The sequence below is a fragment of the Dipodomys spectabilis genome, unplaced genomic scaffold, assembly GCF_019054845.1.
Source record: "Dipodomys spectabilis isolate Male_0828 unplaced genomic scaffold, ASM1905484v1 ptg000108l, whole genome shotgun sequence".
NCBI lineage: Eukaryota > Metazoa > Chordata > Mammalia > Rodentia > Heteromyidae > Dipodomys > Dipodomys spectabilis.
In genome coordinates, this window is record NW_024870785.1 from 20,649,815 (window position 1) to 20,668,191 (window position 18,377).

General features: G+C 48.1%; 1 protein-coding gene across 2 annotated transcripts in view; it reads right to left on the bottom strand.

Moving 5' to 3' along the window:
* Window positions 1-18,377, bottom strand: part of Smad6 (SMAD family member 6) — a 75,815-nt gene that overhangs the window by 54,927 nt on the left and 2,511 nt on the right. For both annotated transcript variants that reach the window (XM_042687675.1, XM_042687674.1), the window contains 2 exons: window positions 9,693-9,749; window positions 2,514-2,591 (listed from right to left, as the gene is read on the bottom strand). In XM_042687675.1, the coding sequence (XP_042543609.1) occupies window positions 2,514-2,591; window positions 9,693-9,749 (135 nt within the window). The remainder of the gene's footprint in view (window positions 1-2,513; window positions 2,592-9,692; window positions 9,750-18,377) is intronic.

Genomic DNA, 18,377 nt, shown 5'->3' on the forward strand with positions numbered 1-18,377 from the left:
GAAGCCAGTGCACTGGGGAACTGAGACATCCTCACATACAACCAAGGCCACCGGAAGGGCCAACCCTAACTCCCTATCAGTCAGCTTAGCATGTGTTCTCATTGCACATCTGAGAGGAGCCTGCTGGGCCCAATGAACCGTTTTTTAGGGAAAGGGTACTAGTCCTGAAACTCAGGTCCTGGGCTCGATCCCTGAGCTTTTATGCTCACGGCTAGTGCTCTACCACTTTGAGCTACAGCTCCACTTCAAGTCTTTTGGTGGTTGATTGGCTATAAGACCTCATGGACTTTCCTTCCCTGGGCTGGCTTTGAGCTGCAATCCTCAGATCTCAGCCTTCTGAGTAGCTAGAATTACAGGCCTAAGCCACCAGTACCCGGTTCCCCTGGCTCCTTTTGACCACTCTGTTTGGCCCGCAGTTCAACACCGGGGTCTGGCTTAAAAGAGGGGACAGAAACCCATGCTAAGGAAGGCTGGACCACCCAGGCTCACAATCCAAGCTGCCATTCACAATCTGAGAATGACAGTGTAGCAAGTTCAATCATAAGCCTAGGTTTCCTCATCAGAAGGATCACACCAGTGTCAACAGCAGGGAGTCAGTGAGCGGGAGGGCAGCTGGCACTTATCAAGATGTCAGGCATGGGTCCGTTTCCATAAATGTCACCCGCCATCAGCACCATCATCAGTATCATTTGCCTTTGAACATCAAATGTACTGGCTAGACCCGCCTCTGCGCCCACCTCTGCCCCTCATTTTTCTGACTTCACCTTCCTAGTCAAGCTTCACTCTACCTTGGCAACATGAATCCTGTTTGCCACCCACCACCAACTGTCACGCCTCAAGGCCCATCTTCTACTCTCTGCCTTCTGGTATGACAGCCACGCAGCTCCAAGGACAGGACAAATGCCTTACCTAGAAGAGACCTGGATGGCTACAGAGGGGACCACTTCGCTGTCCTAGTAAGGCCACCTGGAACTCAGACCACAGTCCATCAAGACGTCGGGCAAAGCAGGGTACCAGGGGCTCAAACCTGAAATCCCAGCAACTTGAGGAGCTGGGATCGGAGAATCGAGATTGAGAAGCCAGCCCAGGCAGACAAACTCAAGACTCTTATCCCCAATTAACCAACAAAGTACTGGAAATGTGACTCAAGTAGTAAAGCACTAGCCGTAATTGAAAAAGGTGAGGAAAAGCACAAGGCCCTGAGTTCAAGCCTTGGTACTAGGACACGCGTCTGTGTGCACTCAGTCAGTGGTCATGCCATGACAAATCCAAAATGTTTCCCCAAAATCTTTTAGCATCCCAAGACACTGGAAATTTTTTTTTTAATTGAAAGCCACACAATCAAGAACAGTGACGTTCTCTTTACTATCCAACATCAAAGACCCTTTTCTGAGATAGGTAAACACAAATCCCAAAACAGGCCCCCTAGGCCCACAGAGCAGCCACACCTGCTCTGTGTCCAGTGGATAATCTACAGGCCTCCCGACCTCCAGGGGGCGCTTTCCTACCAACCAGATTAGGGAGGAGCATCCTACAGGTGCTCTGGCACCTACTCCTTCCAGCGGGAGGCAAACCAGGACCCTTCTAGGACAACTGAAATAGGTAAGATTGCCTACAATCTCTCCCTCACCCTCTCCCTCTTCCTCTTCCTCTCCCTTCCTCCTCTCCTTCTCCCTCCCTCTCTCCCTCCCCCCGTCACACACACACACACACACACACACACACACACACACACACACACACACACACAATTTCTACCATTAACAATAGGAAGAGAATTTCAGGAGAGCCACCTGTCCTGTCCAGACAGCCACTAATAAAACCCATCTAAATTAAACCTATTGTGAGGTTAGGCGAATCATCCATTTTAGAACATCCTTCTAAACCCTTCACTTCAAAATCCTCTGTGGCACTTCTACCTCTGAAGGTACAAAGATAGAACAAGGGATGGTGGTGTTTACAGCATCTTGTGTTCATCTGGCCAATGTTTAAGAGAAAAGATTACATCCAAATAGGGCCAATGGGCCCAGAAGGGAAGGGGGCACGCTCCAAAGCTGAGAAGGAGTGGGCACCAGGGAGCTGGACCTGCGTGGTGCCCAGCAACCACATGTCTGCCTTGGCTCCCTCCATCCTTCCCATCTCTGAAATAGCCACACTCTCCCTGGCTGCTGGCGGCTCACAGCTCTAATCAGGAGGCTGAGATCGGAGAATTGTAGTTCAAAGCCAGCCCAGGCAGGAAAGTGAGACTCTTACTCAGGCTGACCTTGAGCTTTGGGATCTTCCTGCCTCTGCCTCTCAAGTACTGGGATTACAAATGTGCCATTACAACCAGCTGTACAGATGGCGATCCACATGCTGGCAACCTTCCCAGCCAGTGGGGTGGGAGGAAAGAAGAAATGTGCAAGAAGGGAGGAGAGCAGAGAGATCGAAAAGACCTCCATCAAGTGTCCCAGTCCTGTAACACAGTCAACCCAACAGCAACATGTAAGGAGAAAGAAAAAAAAAAAGCCAACCTGAGAATTCACCCGGAGCAGTGATGAGGGAGTTGGTGACCTCCGTTTCAGTGTAAGACAATGTGGAATCGGACAGATCTGTTGGTAGAAGAGAGAGAACTTAGTTGGGGGCGTGGCTCATGCATCTGGTGGCTGTGCGCGTTTGTACGCACACAAAGAGCTGCCTGCCCCTCACCGCCTATGGGTATCACCTTGTAATCCCATCCAGGATCACCCCCACATAACTACGTTAACCACCCTAAAACTCTTCTGGAAGATAGTTGACTGTGACCATCCTGGCACCTGGAAAAGTTTCAATGGCTCACCTCAAAAATAACCTAAGCTCAAGGGACTGAGCAAGTAGCAACTTGGAGCCTTGTCGGGTAAGGTTAAATTAAGCTCCTAAACAATTCATAGTTGCTGTACTTAATTACAACCATTAAAATTCTTGAAGTTGTTCTTGCTTGCTTGCTTCCTTCCTTCCTTCCCTGCTTCCTCCTCCCACTGGAGCTGGGAAACTTTTCACAAGCACAACCATCTTCACCCTTTCTACTCTACACCCCTCTCATTAAGGGCTCAAGTAGATGAATATGACCAAATGAACCATTTTTTTTTTCTCTCCCTCTTCCCCTCCATCTCCAACATCCCAACCAGTTCTGAGAGTAGCTTTCTATGTCTGGATTGTTGTGTTTTTGTTTGCCAGTCCTAGGGCTTGAACTTAGGGCCTGGGCACTGTCCCTGAGCTTTTTTTTTTTTTTTTTTGGTCATGGGGCTTAAACTCTGGGCCTGGGTGCTGTCCCTCAGCTCTTCAGCACAAGGCAAGTGTTCTCCTACTTGAGCCACAGCACCACTTCCAGTTTTCTGGTGATTAATTGGAGATAAGGGTCTCACAGACTTTCCTGCCTGGGCTGGCTTTGAACCGCGATCCTCAGATCTCAGCCTCCTGAGTAGCTAGGATTACAAGCATGAGCCACGGGCATTTGGCTAAGATTGAGATTCTTATTTCCAAGTCACTACCACCACTTGCTGGCCTTGACCTGAAAAGGCTAAAAAACAATGCTTAGGCTCTAGTTCAATCACTAGATATCAAAACCAAAACACAAAGACAAAATGAGGCACCTCCAAACATTTATATCACCAACACTCCACAAAGGCTTTTTCACTGTCTGGTCATCATCACATTTCCACTAGGAAGTTACTATTTTAGATTAAATGCTCCATATCCAATCAGATTGCATCCTGGATTGAGTAGACAATCTTCTCTGGACACTGGGGTTCTGACCACAGTCTCCCTCTCCCCCACAAAACCAGTGCACTAAGCCAGGCGCTGGTGGCTCAGTAATCCTAGCTACTCAGGAGGTTGAGATCTGAGGATTATGGTTCAAAGCCAGTCCAGGCAGGAAAGACCCTGAAACTCTTATCTCCAATGAACCACCAGAAAAACTGGAAGTGGTGCTGTGGCTCAAGTGGTAGAGTGTTAACCTTTAGCTGAAATGCTGAGGGACAGCGTCCAGGCCCAGAGTTCAAGCCCCTAACCCGCAAAAAAAAAAAAAGTGCAGTGGGGATGCAGGAGAAATAGCCTCATTCCCTTTTTTGTGGTCCCCTTTCGCTCTCTTCTTTCTCTCTCTATGTCGGTCATGAGGCTTGAACTCTGGGCTTGGGCGCCATCCCTGCGCTCTTCAGTTCAAGGCAAGCATTCTACCACTTGAGCTCCTGCACCACTTCCGGTTTTCTAGTGGTTTATTGGAGATAAGAGTCTCATGGACTTGCCTGCCTGGGCTGACTTTGAATCGTGATCCTCAGATCTCAGCCTCCTGAGCAGCTAGGATTACAGGTATGAGCCACCAGCACCTGGCTCTCTCTCTCTCTTTTGGCCAATCCTGGGGACTGAACTGAGGGCCTGGGCACTGTCCCTGAGCTTCTTTTACTTAAGGCTAGTGCTCTACCACGTGAGCCACAGCATTGAATCCAGGACTTCATGCATACTAGGCAAGCACTCTACTACTAAGTCACATTTCCAGCTCTGGACTGGTTTTTAAAAACAGGTCTAAGAAGCCAGACCCGTAATCCTATCTACTCAGGAGGCTGAGATCCAGGGATCAAGGTTCAAAGCCACTCTCATCAGGAAAGTCGTGGAGGTATAGCTCAAATAATAAAGCACCAGCCTTGAGTGAAAAAGCCAAGCCAGAGTGCAAGGCCTTGAGTTCAAATCCTAGTACTGGCACACACACACATACACACAAGTGAGAGTATTTTACGTGATGAATAGATTTGTTCTGCCCTGTGTGTAGCACAGGGAGGTGGGAAGGTAAATTCTTTCTTTTCCTTTATTTTTTGTGACAGTATTGAGACTTGAAGTCAGGGCCTGGGCATTGTCTCTTAGCTTTTTCACCCAATGCTGACACTTAACCACTTGAGCCACAGTTCTACTTCCAGCTTTGGGGTGATTAGCAAAAAGAATCTAATGGATTTTCATGCCTGGACTGGCTTTGAATCATGATCCTCACTCAGATCTCAAGCCTTCTGACTAGCTACAATTGGAATCAAAATACTTTGGGCATAGGGCTGGGAAGGTGGCTCGGTGGTAGAGTGCTTGCCTTGCACGCATGAGGCCCTGGGTTCGATTCCTGAGCACCACATAAGCAGAAAAAGCCGGAAGTGGCGCTGTGGTAGAGTGCTCACCTTGAGCTGAAGAGCTGAGGGACAGTGCCCAGGCCCAGAGTTTAGGCCCCACGACCGGCAAAAACAAAACAAAAAATACTTTGGCATTTTTTTTTTTTCTTCTACTCTGAGCTGCTGCCTTGACAACCTGTTTTCTGCCTTCTGGAACTTTTTCCTGGTCTGTGCCTCTGTTTGGAGGGGAAATGTGCTGTCTCCTGGTGGACAGGCTTGTCCAGGAGGTGGGAGACATATATGCCCAGAGGCTCAGGGCCTTTCCTCTCCTCCTCAGCCAGAACCCACATCTGGCAATAGCTGACCCCACCTGGCCCAATACAGACATACTGGGATGCACAGAGAACCGTTAGCCTAGGCCCCTCCAGCTAAGGAGAATTCCACTCCATCTTGCAGGATTTTTTTTTTTCCTTTTACCACATGGCTTGGGGAGCAGGAAGATGAAATTGTAACCAATTTGGTCTGTTTTTTTGTTGTTGTTTTTTCTTCTCCCTCTCCCTCTCTCTCTCTCTCTGGTTTTCTACTTGCCAGATGCTGACTGGATATTCTGTGTTTTATTTTGGATTTTCTTTTTTCTTTTTTTTAATCTCATGTGATCACAGAGGCTTAGAAGTGAAGGGGACTTTTGTTTATGAAAAAGTAACAATACAAGTAAAAGAAAATAACAAAAAAAAGAAGAAAAAAAAAAAAAAGAAAACCACTTGGGACTATGTATCACAGCACACACACAAAAAAATTAACTGCTGGGGGAAAACTAAGGGGAAATAAAGGCTCATGGAAAAAATCTTGAAAAATAAACAAAATAACCCTTGGTCTTTTTTTTTTTGGGGGGGGGTGGTAGAGGGGATCATTACTGGTGCTGTTCTCCATTAGCTTTTTTGCTCAAGGCTGGTGCTCAACCACTTGAGCCATTTATGGCTTTTTGGTGGTTAATCAGGGTCTCACAGACTTTGCTGCTCAGAAAAAGTCTTCAGATCTTCAGATCTCAGCCTCCTGAGTAGCCAGGATTACAGGTGTGAGCCCCGGGCTAGGTTTAGCATTTGATACCCTGATGCTCCCCGTGCTCAGGGCATCTGGTTTTTCAGCCATTCTCACATGAAGGAGAAATGCAGAGTCAGCACTGAGTGCTGTTTCTCAGCCAATGTCCACAGATAGTGCTACAAAGCATCCAGAGGGAGGCAGAAAGGCATGATGTTCCCCCTTGCTCTTCTTCATAGCTGCTCACATAGCTGTTACAACCTGGCCAAACCATCCAGGCTAATCCAAAAAGGACCTTACTTAAGGCAGTCCCAACTTCCCAGGCTGCCCAAGTGCATGCAAATAGGGTTCTGGATATAAGGTGGATCCCCAGGTTCAAGTTTCAACACCAAGAAGTCAGTAGTGTTAGGGACCACCACATTGTATTTTTTCAGAACTAGAACTTGGTACCTGACAATTTTGCTCATCAGCTTGCCCTCTTCCAACAAGAGCCACACCTCCAACTCCAAGTACTTTTTAAAAGTTTGTCCATTAGAGAAAGGGTTTAAGTTACTTTTGTATTCTATTCCATTCAAGTCTCTAGTATTTTTGTTTTGTTTTGGTTTTTTTGGGGTCAGGTTGTGGGGCTTGAACTCTGGGCCTGGGCGCCGTCTCTCAGCTCTTCAGCTCAAGGCTAGCACTCTACCACTTAAGCCACAGCGCCACTTCCGGCTTTTTTTCTTTTTGTTTATGTGATGCTGGGGAATCGAACCCAGGGCCTCATGCATGCAAGGCAAGCACTCTACCACTGAGCCACCTTCCCAGCCCGTCTCTAGTATTTCTTGTAAGTTAAAGATACATCATTTTTCTTATCAAGGACCAGAGAATAAATAAGTTATCTTTAGCCTTGTGAGTCCTACCACTGTCGCAACTACTCAACTTTGAGCTGCTTCATCCTGAGAGCCAGGGCAATGGGGAAGTGTATAGACACGTGGCTGGAACTTGACTTCTGACACTAAAACCTGAATTCCATGGAGTTTTTCCAAGCCATTTTAAAAGCATAAGCGACCTGGCACCGATGGCTCACACCTGTAATCCTAGCTACCCAGGAGCCTGAGATCTGAGGATCATGGTTCAAAGCCAACTCAGGCAGGAAAGTCCATACTCTTTTATCTCCAATTAGTCACTAAAAAGGCTTGCTGTGAGTGTGGCTCAAGTGGTAGAGCGCAAGCCTTGAACAAAGAGTTCAGGAACAGTGCAGTGCGTAGACCTTGAGTTCAAGCCCCAAGCCCAGTACCCCTTTTCCCACCCCTCCCTTCCCCCCTCCCCCCGCCCCAAATAGCCAGGCTGGACACCAGTGGCTCACACCTGTGATCCTAGCTACTCAGGAGACTAAGAGCTGAGAATCATGGTTCAAGAGCCAGCCTGGATTGGAAAGTCTGTGAGAGTCTTATCTCCAAACTAACCAGCAAAAAGCCAGAAGTGGAGCTATGGCTCATAGAGCACCAGCCAGCCTTGACTGAGAAAGCTAAGCGAGAGGTTGAGGTCCTAAGTTCAAACCCCAGTATAGGCTTGGGAAAAAAAAAAAGCAGAAGTTCCTCAGCCATCCCATCTGTAGAGTAACAGAGACACCTATCAGTTTCCAAAGGGTCCTTTCGTAGGGCCAAATGAGTCTCCCAGGTTAATGACCTCACTGGCTAGACAGTCTAGGCTAGGATTTTTCCTCTAACGGAACTAAGGGTCTGGTACCTAGCTCCTGGGTTTGGGCCTCAGCCCTGCAGCTCCCTAACTGGGTGCTTCCACCCCCTTACTCAGCTGCTTCCAATCTATCTTGCCAGGTGACCGAGTGCTCCAGGTAATTGCTGAACTGAATATAGCTCTCCATCCAAAAGACATCACTGATTCACAGCCTCCACCATCCCTGTGGGGGTCATGATGGACACTTCTGATCTCATGGAGCCTGGGGTGAGGGCCTGGGATTCCTGAGAGTTCAAAGAGATGGTGTGTACCCTCTTGAGAGAGTTCCCCCTACTAGCCCCCCCTTTTTTTTGGTCAGTCATGGGATTTGAGGCTTGAACTCAGGGCCTGGGTGCTATCCCTAAGCACTCTTGCTCAAGGCTAGTACTCTACCATTTTGAGCCTGTGGCATCACTTCCGGTCTTCTGGTGGTTAATTGGAAAAGACTTTCACAGACTTTCCTGCTGGACTGGCTTTGAACTGCGATCCTCAGATCTCAGCCTCCTGAGTAACTAGCTAGGATTACAAGTGTGAGCCACCAGCACCCAGCTTGGGAAAATCCCTTTACCAACACCAATAGCCAGGCCCCTGATCTTCTCAGGCATGGAGTCAATGCCACATCATCTGACTTTAGAAGCCGGCATCCCCCAAAGAAACTGCCCAGGTCACAAGGTCATTCTCCAGGGGCTGGTACTCAGGTCCTCTACATTCTCACTTGGCTTTTTCACCCAAGGCACATTTGAGCCACACCTCTCCTTTCAGCCTTTTGGTGGTTCACTGAACCTAAGTGTCTCAGGGACTTTTTCAACCAAGCTGCTTTTATACTACAATCCTCAGATCTCAGTCTCCTGAGTAGCTAGTTATAGGGCTAAGCAATGGTGCCTGGCTCTCCTGGGGGCCTTTAAGGCCACCTTGACCCTCCATCACTGGCCGGACACTGATTCCCATTGAAATCACAGCCCCAAAGACAAGAGCACAAGTAGCTCCACCTGGAAACTCCATGCATTCCTGAGCTTCAAGCTTCCACAGGACACAAGGCCTGCCTCAGAATAGGACTTGTTTGAGAACTTGTTTGAAAAGACATTGCCAGACCACTAAGCTCCCCTAGGGGACAGGACAGGCCCAAGCCGGGCCCTTATGTAGCAAGACACATTCTCCCTACCTGCTCCCATTGTCATACTTCTGCCCAGGTAAACATCTTGACTTAAAGGGGGGTTAGGGTGAGGGACGCAGAGATGATGGGGACACAACACACACCAAAAATTTTGGTGCCCAATAGGTGTGTTACACTCACTTAAAACACACTGGCCAGTGCCAGTGGCTTCTGCCTGTAATCCTAGCTCCGCAGGAGGCTGAGAGCTAAGGATTCTCGTTCCAAGTCAGCCTAGGCAGAAATTCGGATTTTAATCCAAATTAACCGGCAGAATTGAGAAGTAGAGGTATGGCTCAAGTAGTAGAGTGCCAGCCTCGAGCAGAAAAAGACAAGGGATAGTGAAAGACCCGAGTTCAAGCTCCCAATACCAATATTCTCTTTCTCTCCATCTCTCCCTTCTCCTCCCTCCCCTTTCCCCTCCTTCCTTCTCTCTGAGTGTCAGGCTGGGGAGGGAAAGGGGCAAAGAGAAATCCCAAGAATTCCAGCCCACCTCTAAGCCATTCATCTCTTACAGGCCCTTGGTTAAAGGTCACATGGAGGTTAACAATGAGGCAGGAATTTCAAGATGTAAATATAGGCTCTGCTTTAGCCCAATCCTGGGAATGTTTGTTAAAAAAAAAAAAAAACACGTTGCCCCCATTTCAAAGCATCAAGGCTTTCAAGCCTTGATGTGCACTTACCCAGTGGCTTGTACTCGTCCCGAGGAGACAGCCGAGAATATGGGGGTGGCGGTGATTCTAGAAGACAGAAGATAAACTGTCATTGTTGGGCGAAGCGGACTGCACACCTGGGGTTCGTTGTGCTTTTATAACTGTTTTCCTGAAATCATGATCTGAGGTCTCGGGAAGCTCCCTAACCTCTCCCATCACCCTAACTGCCCAAACCTAATGGAACAGTAACACAGAACCTGAGGTGCTCAACCCCAACAGTGTCTCCTCTGGTGTGAGCTCAGGCAAGGCACCCCTCCTCTCCAGTCCTTTTCCTCGGCTCTAAACGGGAGATGATAATCACAGACCTCCTGGCTTTACCAAGAGGAAAAAGAAGATAATGTATGTAAAATGCTTAGCACAGCTCAGGCACAGAGGAAAAACATCTTTACAAAGAGAACCTATTATTATCATAACAAGAGAGCCTGGGGGTGGGTGGGAGCGGGGAGTCAGGCCTTAAGACCGAACCACTACAGCAGAAGCCTTTCAATTTGAATGCGGGGTAAACATGCTTTTGTAATGTAAGTATAGCCCTGCACAGTAGATGGGAAATACTTATACTGGATTATGCTGCCCTGGTGAAATTAAGTTAAACCCGGCCTTTCTGCATTTTATTTGCTAAATTTGGCAGGCCTGATCAGAGCTGAGGGTGAACACAGTGGTCTAGACAGGAAAATTTTTTTTGGGAGGGTCCGGTTGTGGGGCCTGAACTCTGGGCCTGGGTACTATCCCTCAGCTCTTCAGCTCAAGGCTAGCGCTCTACCACCTGAGCCACAGTGCCACTTCCGGCTTTTTTTCTTTTTGCTTATGTGGTGCTGAGGAATCGAACCCAGGGTCTCAGGCATGCAAGGCAAGCACTCTACCACTGAGCCACCTTCCCAGCCCCGAGACAGGAAATTTTTTTTTTTACCAAACTAACATTCCTGGGAATAAGAATTAGGTCCTTGAAATCCAAACCCAACTCAGGTATCTTGCTTGAACTCAGTCCTGGGTACTACTGTCTCTTAAGCTCTACTGCTTGAGCTACACCTCCACTTATAGGGCGTCTCAGTTTTCTAGTGGTTAGTTGGAAACAAGAGTCCCATGAACTTCCCCGCCCAGGCTGGCTTCGAACCACCATCCTCAAATCTGAGCCTTCTTAGTAGCTAGGATTACAGGCATGACTCACTGGCACCTGGCTCAGGTATCTTGATAGGGGGCCCTAAATTAACCACATCTACCTTCCTACTTTTCTACTGGAAATAAAAGCAGGGGTGGAGCACTGTCCCACACCCAGCATTTGAGATTCCTTATTGTCTATCTATGGTGTTTTTCCTATGAGTTTCTTTCATTTGCCTAAAATACTCCTCCTTAAAAACATATACTTTGCCTTCAGAAGAATGTCTTAGGTTCTTGCTTTATGGGAAGCAACAATTTGCTAAACTAAGTAACAATTTGCATGAATGAAATGACCCTTCATTTTCTATAAATGAAACTAAACACCATCAAGTTGCAAGTTAAAGCAAACTCCATCTGTGGTAATAAAGTGGTAATAACTATTATTAGGCGGGTATCAGGAATGACACAGGGGTAATGAGTATTTTTGCAATTATAATAAGGCACAATTAGTTGTAAGAGCATTTGTTGTCTTCCATAGGAGGCTTCTCTCCCAGCCTGGCCTTTCCAATCTGAAGTGACTACTAAGCCTGGCGCCAGTGACTCCTGCCTATAATCCTAGTTACTTGGAAAGCTGAGATCCAGAAGATTGGCCAAAAACAAAAAACCAACAACAACACTCCATGAGATTTCAATTAGCCAAAAACAAAAGCCAAGCATTTTCAATTTTATGTGGTTAATCATGTTCATCAGGCACCTCTCTGTGTTTAATACTTTCTTGTCAGGCACAGGTGGCTCACGCCTGTACTCCTAGCTACTAAGAAGGCTAAAATCTGAGGATCATGGTTCAAAGCCAGGCCAGACAGGAAAGTCTGTGAGACTCTCATCTCCCAGAAAACTGGAAGTGGCGCTGTGGCTCAAGTGGTAGAGCACTTTGCCTTGAGCTGAAGAACTCAGGGACAGGGTCCAGGCCCAGAGTTCAAGCCCCACAACTGCCCCTAAAAAAAAAAAAAAAAACTTTCTCAAAAATAAAAGTAAGATGACATTATGACCCCATTTTACAGATGAGGAAACTGACTTGCTCTGCCCTGTCAATCTGGTAGAGCTAGAGTTTGCATCCAAACCTGACTCGAGACTGGGGGAATCCTTATGTCAGAGCACAATGACTACTCAGCTACTCAGCAAGGCCTCCGTGCCTTCCTGTCAGTGGATAATAACAATGGTGACAGGATAAAAGTATGAGACAGGACCTCATTGACAAGACACACAGGGGTTTTAAATCACAAAGTTCAAGGGCAGTAATCCTAGTACTCAGGAGGCTGAGAGCTGAAGATGACAGTTCAAAGCCTGCCCAGGCAGGAAAAGTCCATGAGACTCTTTTTTTTTTTTTTTTTTGGTGGGGGGGTCCGGCCGTGGGGCCTGAACTCTGGGCTTGGGTACTGTCCCTCAGCTCAAGGCTAGCGCTCTACCACTTGAGCCACAGCACCACTTCCGGCTTTTTTTTCTGCTTATGTGGTGCTGAAGAATCGAACCCAGGGTCTCATGCATGCAAGGCAAGCACTCTACCACTGAGCCACCTTCCCAGCCCGAGTCCATGAGACTCTTTATCTTCAAGCAGCCACCAAATAAACAGAAGTAGAGCTGTGGCTCAAGTGGTAGAGAACCAATCTTGAGCAAGAAAAAAAGCTAAGGAACAGTGCCCAAACCATGATGTCAAGCCTTAATACCAGCATGAAGAAAAAAAGAAAATCAAGGAAGGAAGGGGAATATCTGCCTTCCATTGAAGTCACTTTTTTTTTTTTTGGTCAGTCTTGGGGCTTGAACTCTGGGCATGGGTGCCGGTGCTATCCCTGTGCTCCTTAGCTCAAGGCTAGTGCTTTACCACTTGAGCTACAACGCCACTTCTGGTGTTATGGTGGTTAATTGGAAATAAGAGTCTCACGGACTTTCCTGCCCTGGCTGTCTCTGAACTGTAATTGTCAGATCTCAGCCTCCTGAGTAACCAGGATTACAGGTGTAAGCCACTGGCACCCAGCTAGAAGTCACTTCTGATGCTGGCCCTGGACTTAGGGATGAGAAGAAACTGAGCCCCCACTATAGAAGAGACTACAGTCTGGCGAGTGGAATTGACATGGTCAGGAACTGGCTGGAGAGCCTGAATCAGAGCCAAGTCTCTTACTTCCAACCCTCATGCCCTGGTCATAACCCCACAAATGTACCAGAAAGCCTGCAAGAATCTTAAGATTAGGGAAACTTTTGCAATATATATAGACATATATATACCATAAATACATATATATGTCTGTATATAGACATATATATACCATAAATACATATATATGTACACACGTATGTATATACACACACATACACACACACATATATGATATATACGATTGTCTGAGGCTCAGCAACATAGCATGGTGCTCTGGCCATCTGCCATCCACATTTATTCCCGAAGATAAAACTCAGCTGCAATGAAAGTGGGAGCAGAAGTCAAGCCACTGTCCCCAGTATCTCTACAAAGACTTTACTAGCAACCCAAAAGCTAGCCAGGCCAACTGGTGACTCATGCCTGGAATCCCAGCTACTCAGGGGGCTGAGATCTGAGGATAGCAGTTCAAAGCCAGCTGGGCTGGAAAAGTCAGAAACTCTTATCTTCATAGAAATGGAGATGTTGCTTAAGTGGCACAACACCAGCCTTGAGCAAAAAAAGCCAACCAAGAACATTAGGCCCTGAGTTCAACCTCCAGTACCAGCTCAAAATAAATAAATAAATAAATATATATATAGGGGGCTGGGAATGTGGCTTAGTGGTAGAGTGCTTACCTAGCATGCATGAAGCCCTGGGTTCAATTCCTCAGTACCATATCAACAGAAAAAGCCAGAAGTGGCGCTGTGGCTCAAGTGGTAGAGCACTAGCCTTGAGCAAAAGAAGCTCAGGGACAGTGCGCCCAGGCCCTGAGTTTAAGCCCCAGGACTGGCAAAAACAAAAAACAAAAAACACTGGAGGGTGGGAAGGAGTTAACCTAGGCCTTGAGTTGTAACAGTCACTCAAGCCACATCTGAGTTGGCATTTCCTAATGTCATCAATGAGCCATAAAGAAAATCCATAAACCCGAATTGTAGACATACCAGCTAATGAAGGACACCAGAGGTTTGGGGAGGAAACTTTACCTAATCACAAAACCACTCCAGGCAAATGGAAGGTACAAAGGCCTTCACCCCATTACACAGGATATAGAATGTAAGGGGTCATGGGGCTCATCAAACTCCAGCAAGGTAAAGTACCCACCCAACGCCACAGAAGAGGACAGTAGCAGATGTAATATTCTACTTTGACTCAACAAAGGAGAAAGCAAATTAGGAATCAATACCTGATCATCCTTTTGTAAAATATTGAGATATAATTCAGACAAGATTCACCCTTTCACTTCCTATACCCCAATTGCCAAACCCTAAAACTTCATTTGGCATGATGCCCTCAAGATTCATCTATGTGATAGCATGTGTGGGTACTTTACTTTTTTTGTGGGGGGTTAGTACTGGTCAGGGCGGGGGCCTAGGCACTGGCCTTAAGCTTTGTGCTCAAGGTTAGTGCTCTACCACTTTGAACCACAGTGCCATTTCCAGTTTTGTTTTTTTTTTGTAGTTTATTGGAGATAATAGTCTCAAGGACTTTCCTGCCATGGCTGGCTTTGAACAGTGATTCTCAGATCTCACCATCTTGAGTAGCTAGGATTACAGGCATGAGCCACCAACACCCAACTACTTTACTCTTCTTTATGCCTGAATATTCCATTCTACAGATAGATATATCACATCTTGTCTGCCCATTCATCAGCTAATGAACATTGGCAACTATAACATGTACCATGAAATGATTTTGCTTCGAAAAATCCTGGATACTTTTTTGTATTCCAATACTGGGGCTTGAACTCAAGGCCTAGGTGCTGTCCCTGAGCTTTTTTGCTCAAGACTAGCACTCTACCACTTGAGCCACCCCTCTACTTCCAGCTTTTTGGTGGTTAAATGAAGAATCTCAGACCTTCCAGCTTGAGCTGGCTTTAAACGGTAATCCTCAGATCTCAAGCCTCTTGAAGAGCTAGAATAACATACAGGAGCCACAGGTACTAACTCAACTGCCCCTAGACCAAGCTTCTCTAGATTTGAGATGAGTCCCCAATATATGAACTCAGGTAAGGCTTAGGTAGGAGAGTGAGACAAAGCAGCAGAAGAGAACCTTTGGGGGGAGGTGGGAGGAGAGATGAGAGTCAGACAGAGATCAGAGATCTGAAACTCCAGCCTTAGGTATGGACTCCAGGAGTTCCCTCCAACTTCCTTCAGAAGTAAGAGCACCAACTGGATCGCCAGGAGCCAGGAACCCGGAGCACAGTGTGGCTAGTCTCCAGCCCGGCCCAGCTGCCCCCAGGTCAGCCCTCAAGGGGTACTTAGCCTTCTGGGATCTAGACCCTCATTCTAAGCCAGAAGACAGTTCACAGCCCCTCCCAGTACTGGGCACAGTTTCAATTCAGGACACTACCTTCCACACCTCGGATCTTGAACACCCTGGCATCTTGCTCAGGAAAGGATTCACATCTTCCTAGAGCTTTTACAGCCCCTGCCCCCTCCCGAGGGGTGGCTGAGTATTGGGGCGGGGCCTCCCAAGCTCCTCTCCCCTACCCTCTTCTTCCCCCCCCTCACCCCCCAGCTAAAGGTTCCACTGTAAACTCCAGGATGGGAGAGCAGAAAAGGAGCTCCTGGCACTTTAAGGCCGGCGGAGCCTAATTGCCCAGATTCCCCCGGCAGCCAGATAAACAGCGCGGCCGGCTGGCGCCAGCAAGAGGCACCCTGCACATCATCACCCCTTCCTCACCTCCAGGACCGGCAGACAGGCCCAGGGGCCCCGCAGTAGGGCGGGGTGGGGGCTCACAGGCCCAACTTGAAATCGATCTCATTTCAAAGGATAATGCCAGGCCAAGGAAAAGGGGGTGGGGGGGGGGCCAGAACGTTTTAGCTCATTCTAATTCCCCCCTGGCTTGAGAACCCAATGTTTTTCTTAAGCGGCCTCCTCCCGTCGTTCAGAAGTTTCCTCTCTCACTCTGTCTCTCTTTTCCCAGGCACAAGTTGGATAATAGTAATTTACTGAATATAATTACAGAAAAAAAAAAAAAAGAAGAAGTGGTGAAGTAAAGAGCAGGAGATTTCTTCCAAAGTTAATGGATACTTTCTGGAGAAAGGAGCCCTATAAACACAGGTCAGAACTGTGATTAAAGTATTTCTCCACATTTCCGTCCACATAGGCACCCACCCGCTCAGTAAAAAGGCACAGAAGTCACATGCAGAGCAATTCCAGAGGCCCCCAGAGGGTGCCCAGGACAGAGGCTGGCAGGCAGGCAAAGACCTCTGGAGAGGGCAAACAGGGCAGGGAGAACTAGAAATCGCCCTTCCGTCCAACACCAGAATTTCTCCCCCTTCCCTTTTTTTGGTATCAATAATTAAGGCTTAGTTGGTTCATTCTCTCGCTCTCTCAAGGCTAGTACTCTCCCACTTGAGACTCACCTCTATTTCTGGCTTTTTTTGCTGGCTAATTGAAAATAAGAGTATCACAGATCTGTCTGGCTAGGCGGGCTTCGAACCGGAGACTCTCAGATCTCACAACCTCCCTGAATAAGTAGGATTAAAGCCTTGAGCCAGCAGCACCCAGCTTAAACCCTAGAACTGTGAAGATGGAAAAGCCCACCTAGCTAGACCAAGGTCGCAAAGCAAATTGGTGGTTGAAGATCTGGCACAGACACACCAGGGTGACACACGCTTCCCCAGGATTGTTACTGGGTCACAGGGAATTACCTGTAGGCTGGGGGTGGGGCATGGGTGATTGGTGCGGGGCGTTCCGGTGGACTTTAACTCTAGTTGTATGTCTGCTTGGTATGTCTGTCTGTCTCCATATCCCAGGTCCCAGCCCTCACCCCTGAGAGCTGGAAGGAGCAGGGCCCCATTGCTGCCAGCCCAGCAATGGGAACCAGGCTGGAGGGGGGGGGGGGGGGCCGGGCAGCAGCAGAGGGCTTTCCCGTCCTCAGTCCCAGCAAAGATCAGAGAGGGTCACCAGGACAAACTGGAAATTCTTCCTCCCTTCTTCCCAAGCTGCCCTCCCACACAATAGCGCCTCCTTCTGGAGGGAGGAAGAAAGTCCAGTCCCAGTGCCAGTCCACAGCAGATTGAAGGAATGTGACTAAAGCCATCCCCATTGAAAGCAAGAGGGAAAGAAAGAAAGAGGAGAGGTTAAGCTACTGGCAATCAAGACCTGGTTCTATGGTTACTGCAATTTGCCGGTTCTCCCTCAACCTGTTCCTGCCCCAAGTTCACCAAACCCAAACCAACAGTTGGGCTCCCAGGTCATGCAGGAATAAGAAGAGGAGGGAGTCCTGTCTGGGGCCTCCAACCTGGATATTTGGGCTCTAGGCTAACCAAGAGACCCTCTTCCACCATCTGGCAAGGCAGCTCCCCTAGGTTAAGAGGTGTGGAGCTCAGAGAGGCCATCCAGTTAAATACAAACTCAAAACACCCAGTGGTTCAAAGCACTGCCTGCCCCGCCTCTTTCCCTTCTTCCCTTCTCTCCCTGTCCCCACCTCCCCCCCTCCTAAGGATTCTGTTTCTCTAGGGCATAGATTCTCTCACATTTCCCTCTGCTCGGTGGCACAGTGCCTGGAACAGACCAAGTGCTCAACAAACATTTGCTGGTACATTGACATGAGGAGAGAAAATATCTGCCTGTGGCCCATGTCTGTCCATCTTCTACTACACAAAGACAACCACAAATAGGAGTTCTTTCTCCAGAGACAAGAGATGAGGGTGAGGGAAGCAGAGGGAAGAAAGCCTCTTCTGGGGGAGGCCCAGGAACAAGTTGCCAGGCAAAGGAAGTCCAGTATGGGCCACAACTCAGGACCTGACCCAAGCCCCTAAAATGACCCTGGAGTAACCACACAAAGTGGGCAGTTTACCCCAGTACCATATCTTCAGGAACCACCACAAAAGGGAAACTTCTCCAACTACCACCAAAGGGAAACATTTTCCCTTCTGTCCACTAACACAAGCCCTCACAAGATACAGGAGATAATTCCAGGCTTTTAGAATCACCTTCTCTTTTCACCCATCATCTGCCCCTCGGTGCATTGACTCTCCAGGATAGACAGGCCTAAGGAACTTGGGAAACCACCCCCCTACCCCCCCCCCCCACTCCCCAGACCAAAAGCCTGTAACTGCACTTCTGTCCCTACAAAGTCCCCAGTGCTACCTAATGGATTTACATGCACCCCTAAGTAAGCAGTTCCTGCCAGAGGGGGGTAAGGCAGGGATCAGAACTCTTCTACTGCACAGACCCAGCTTATCCTCACCTCAGCCTGGCTTACCTGGGTTGCTACAGTGCACAAGCTGCCTAGGTAAGCCAGGCTGAGGTGGGTGAATGGATGCAGGAGATCCCTGGAAGAGAACAAAGAGGGACCCATTCTCAGAGGTGACAAACTACCTGGCTTCCTCTCCCTGGCTCAGATGCCCCAGGGCTCT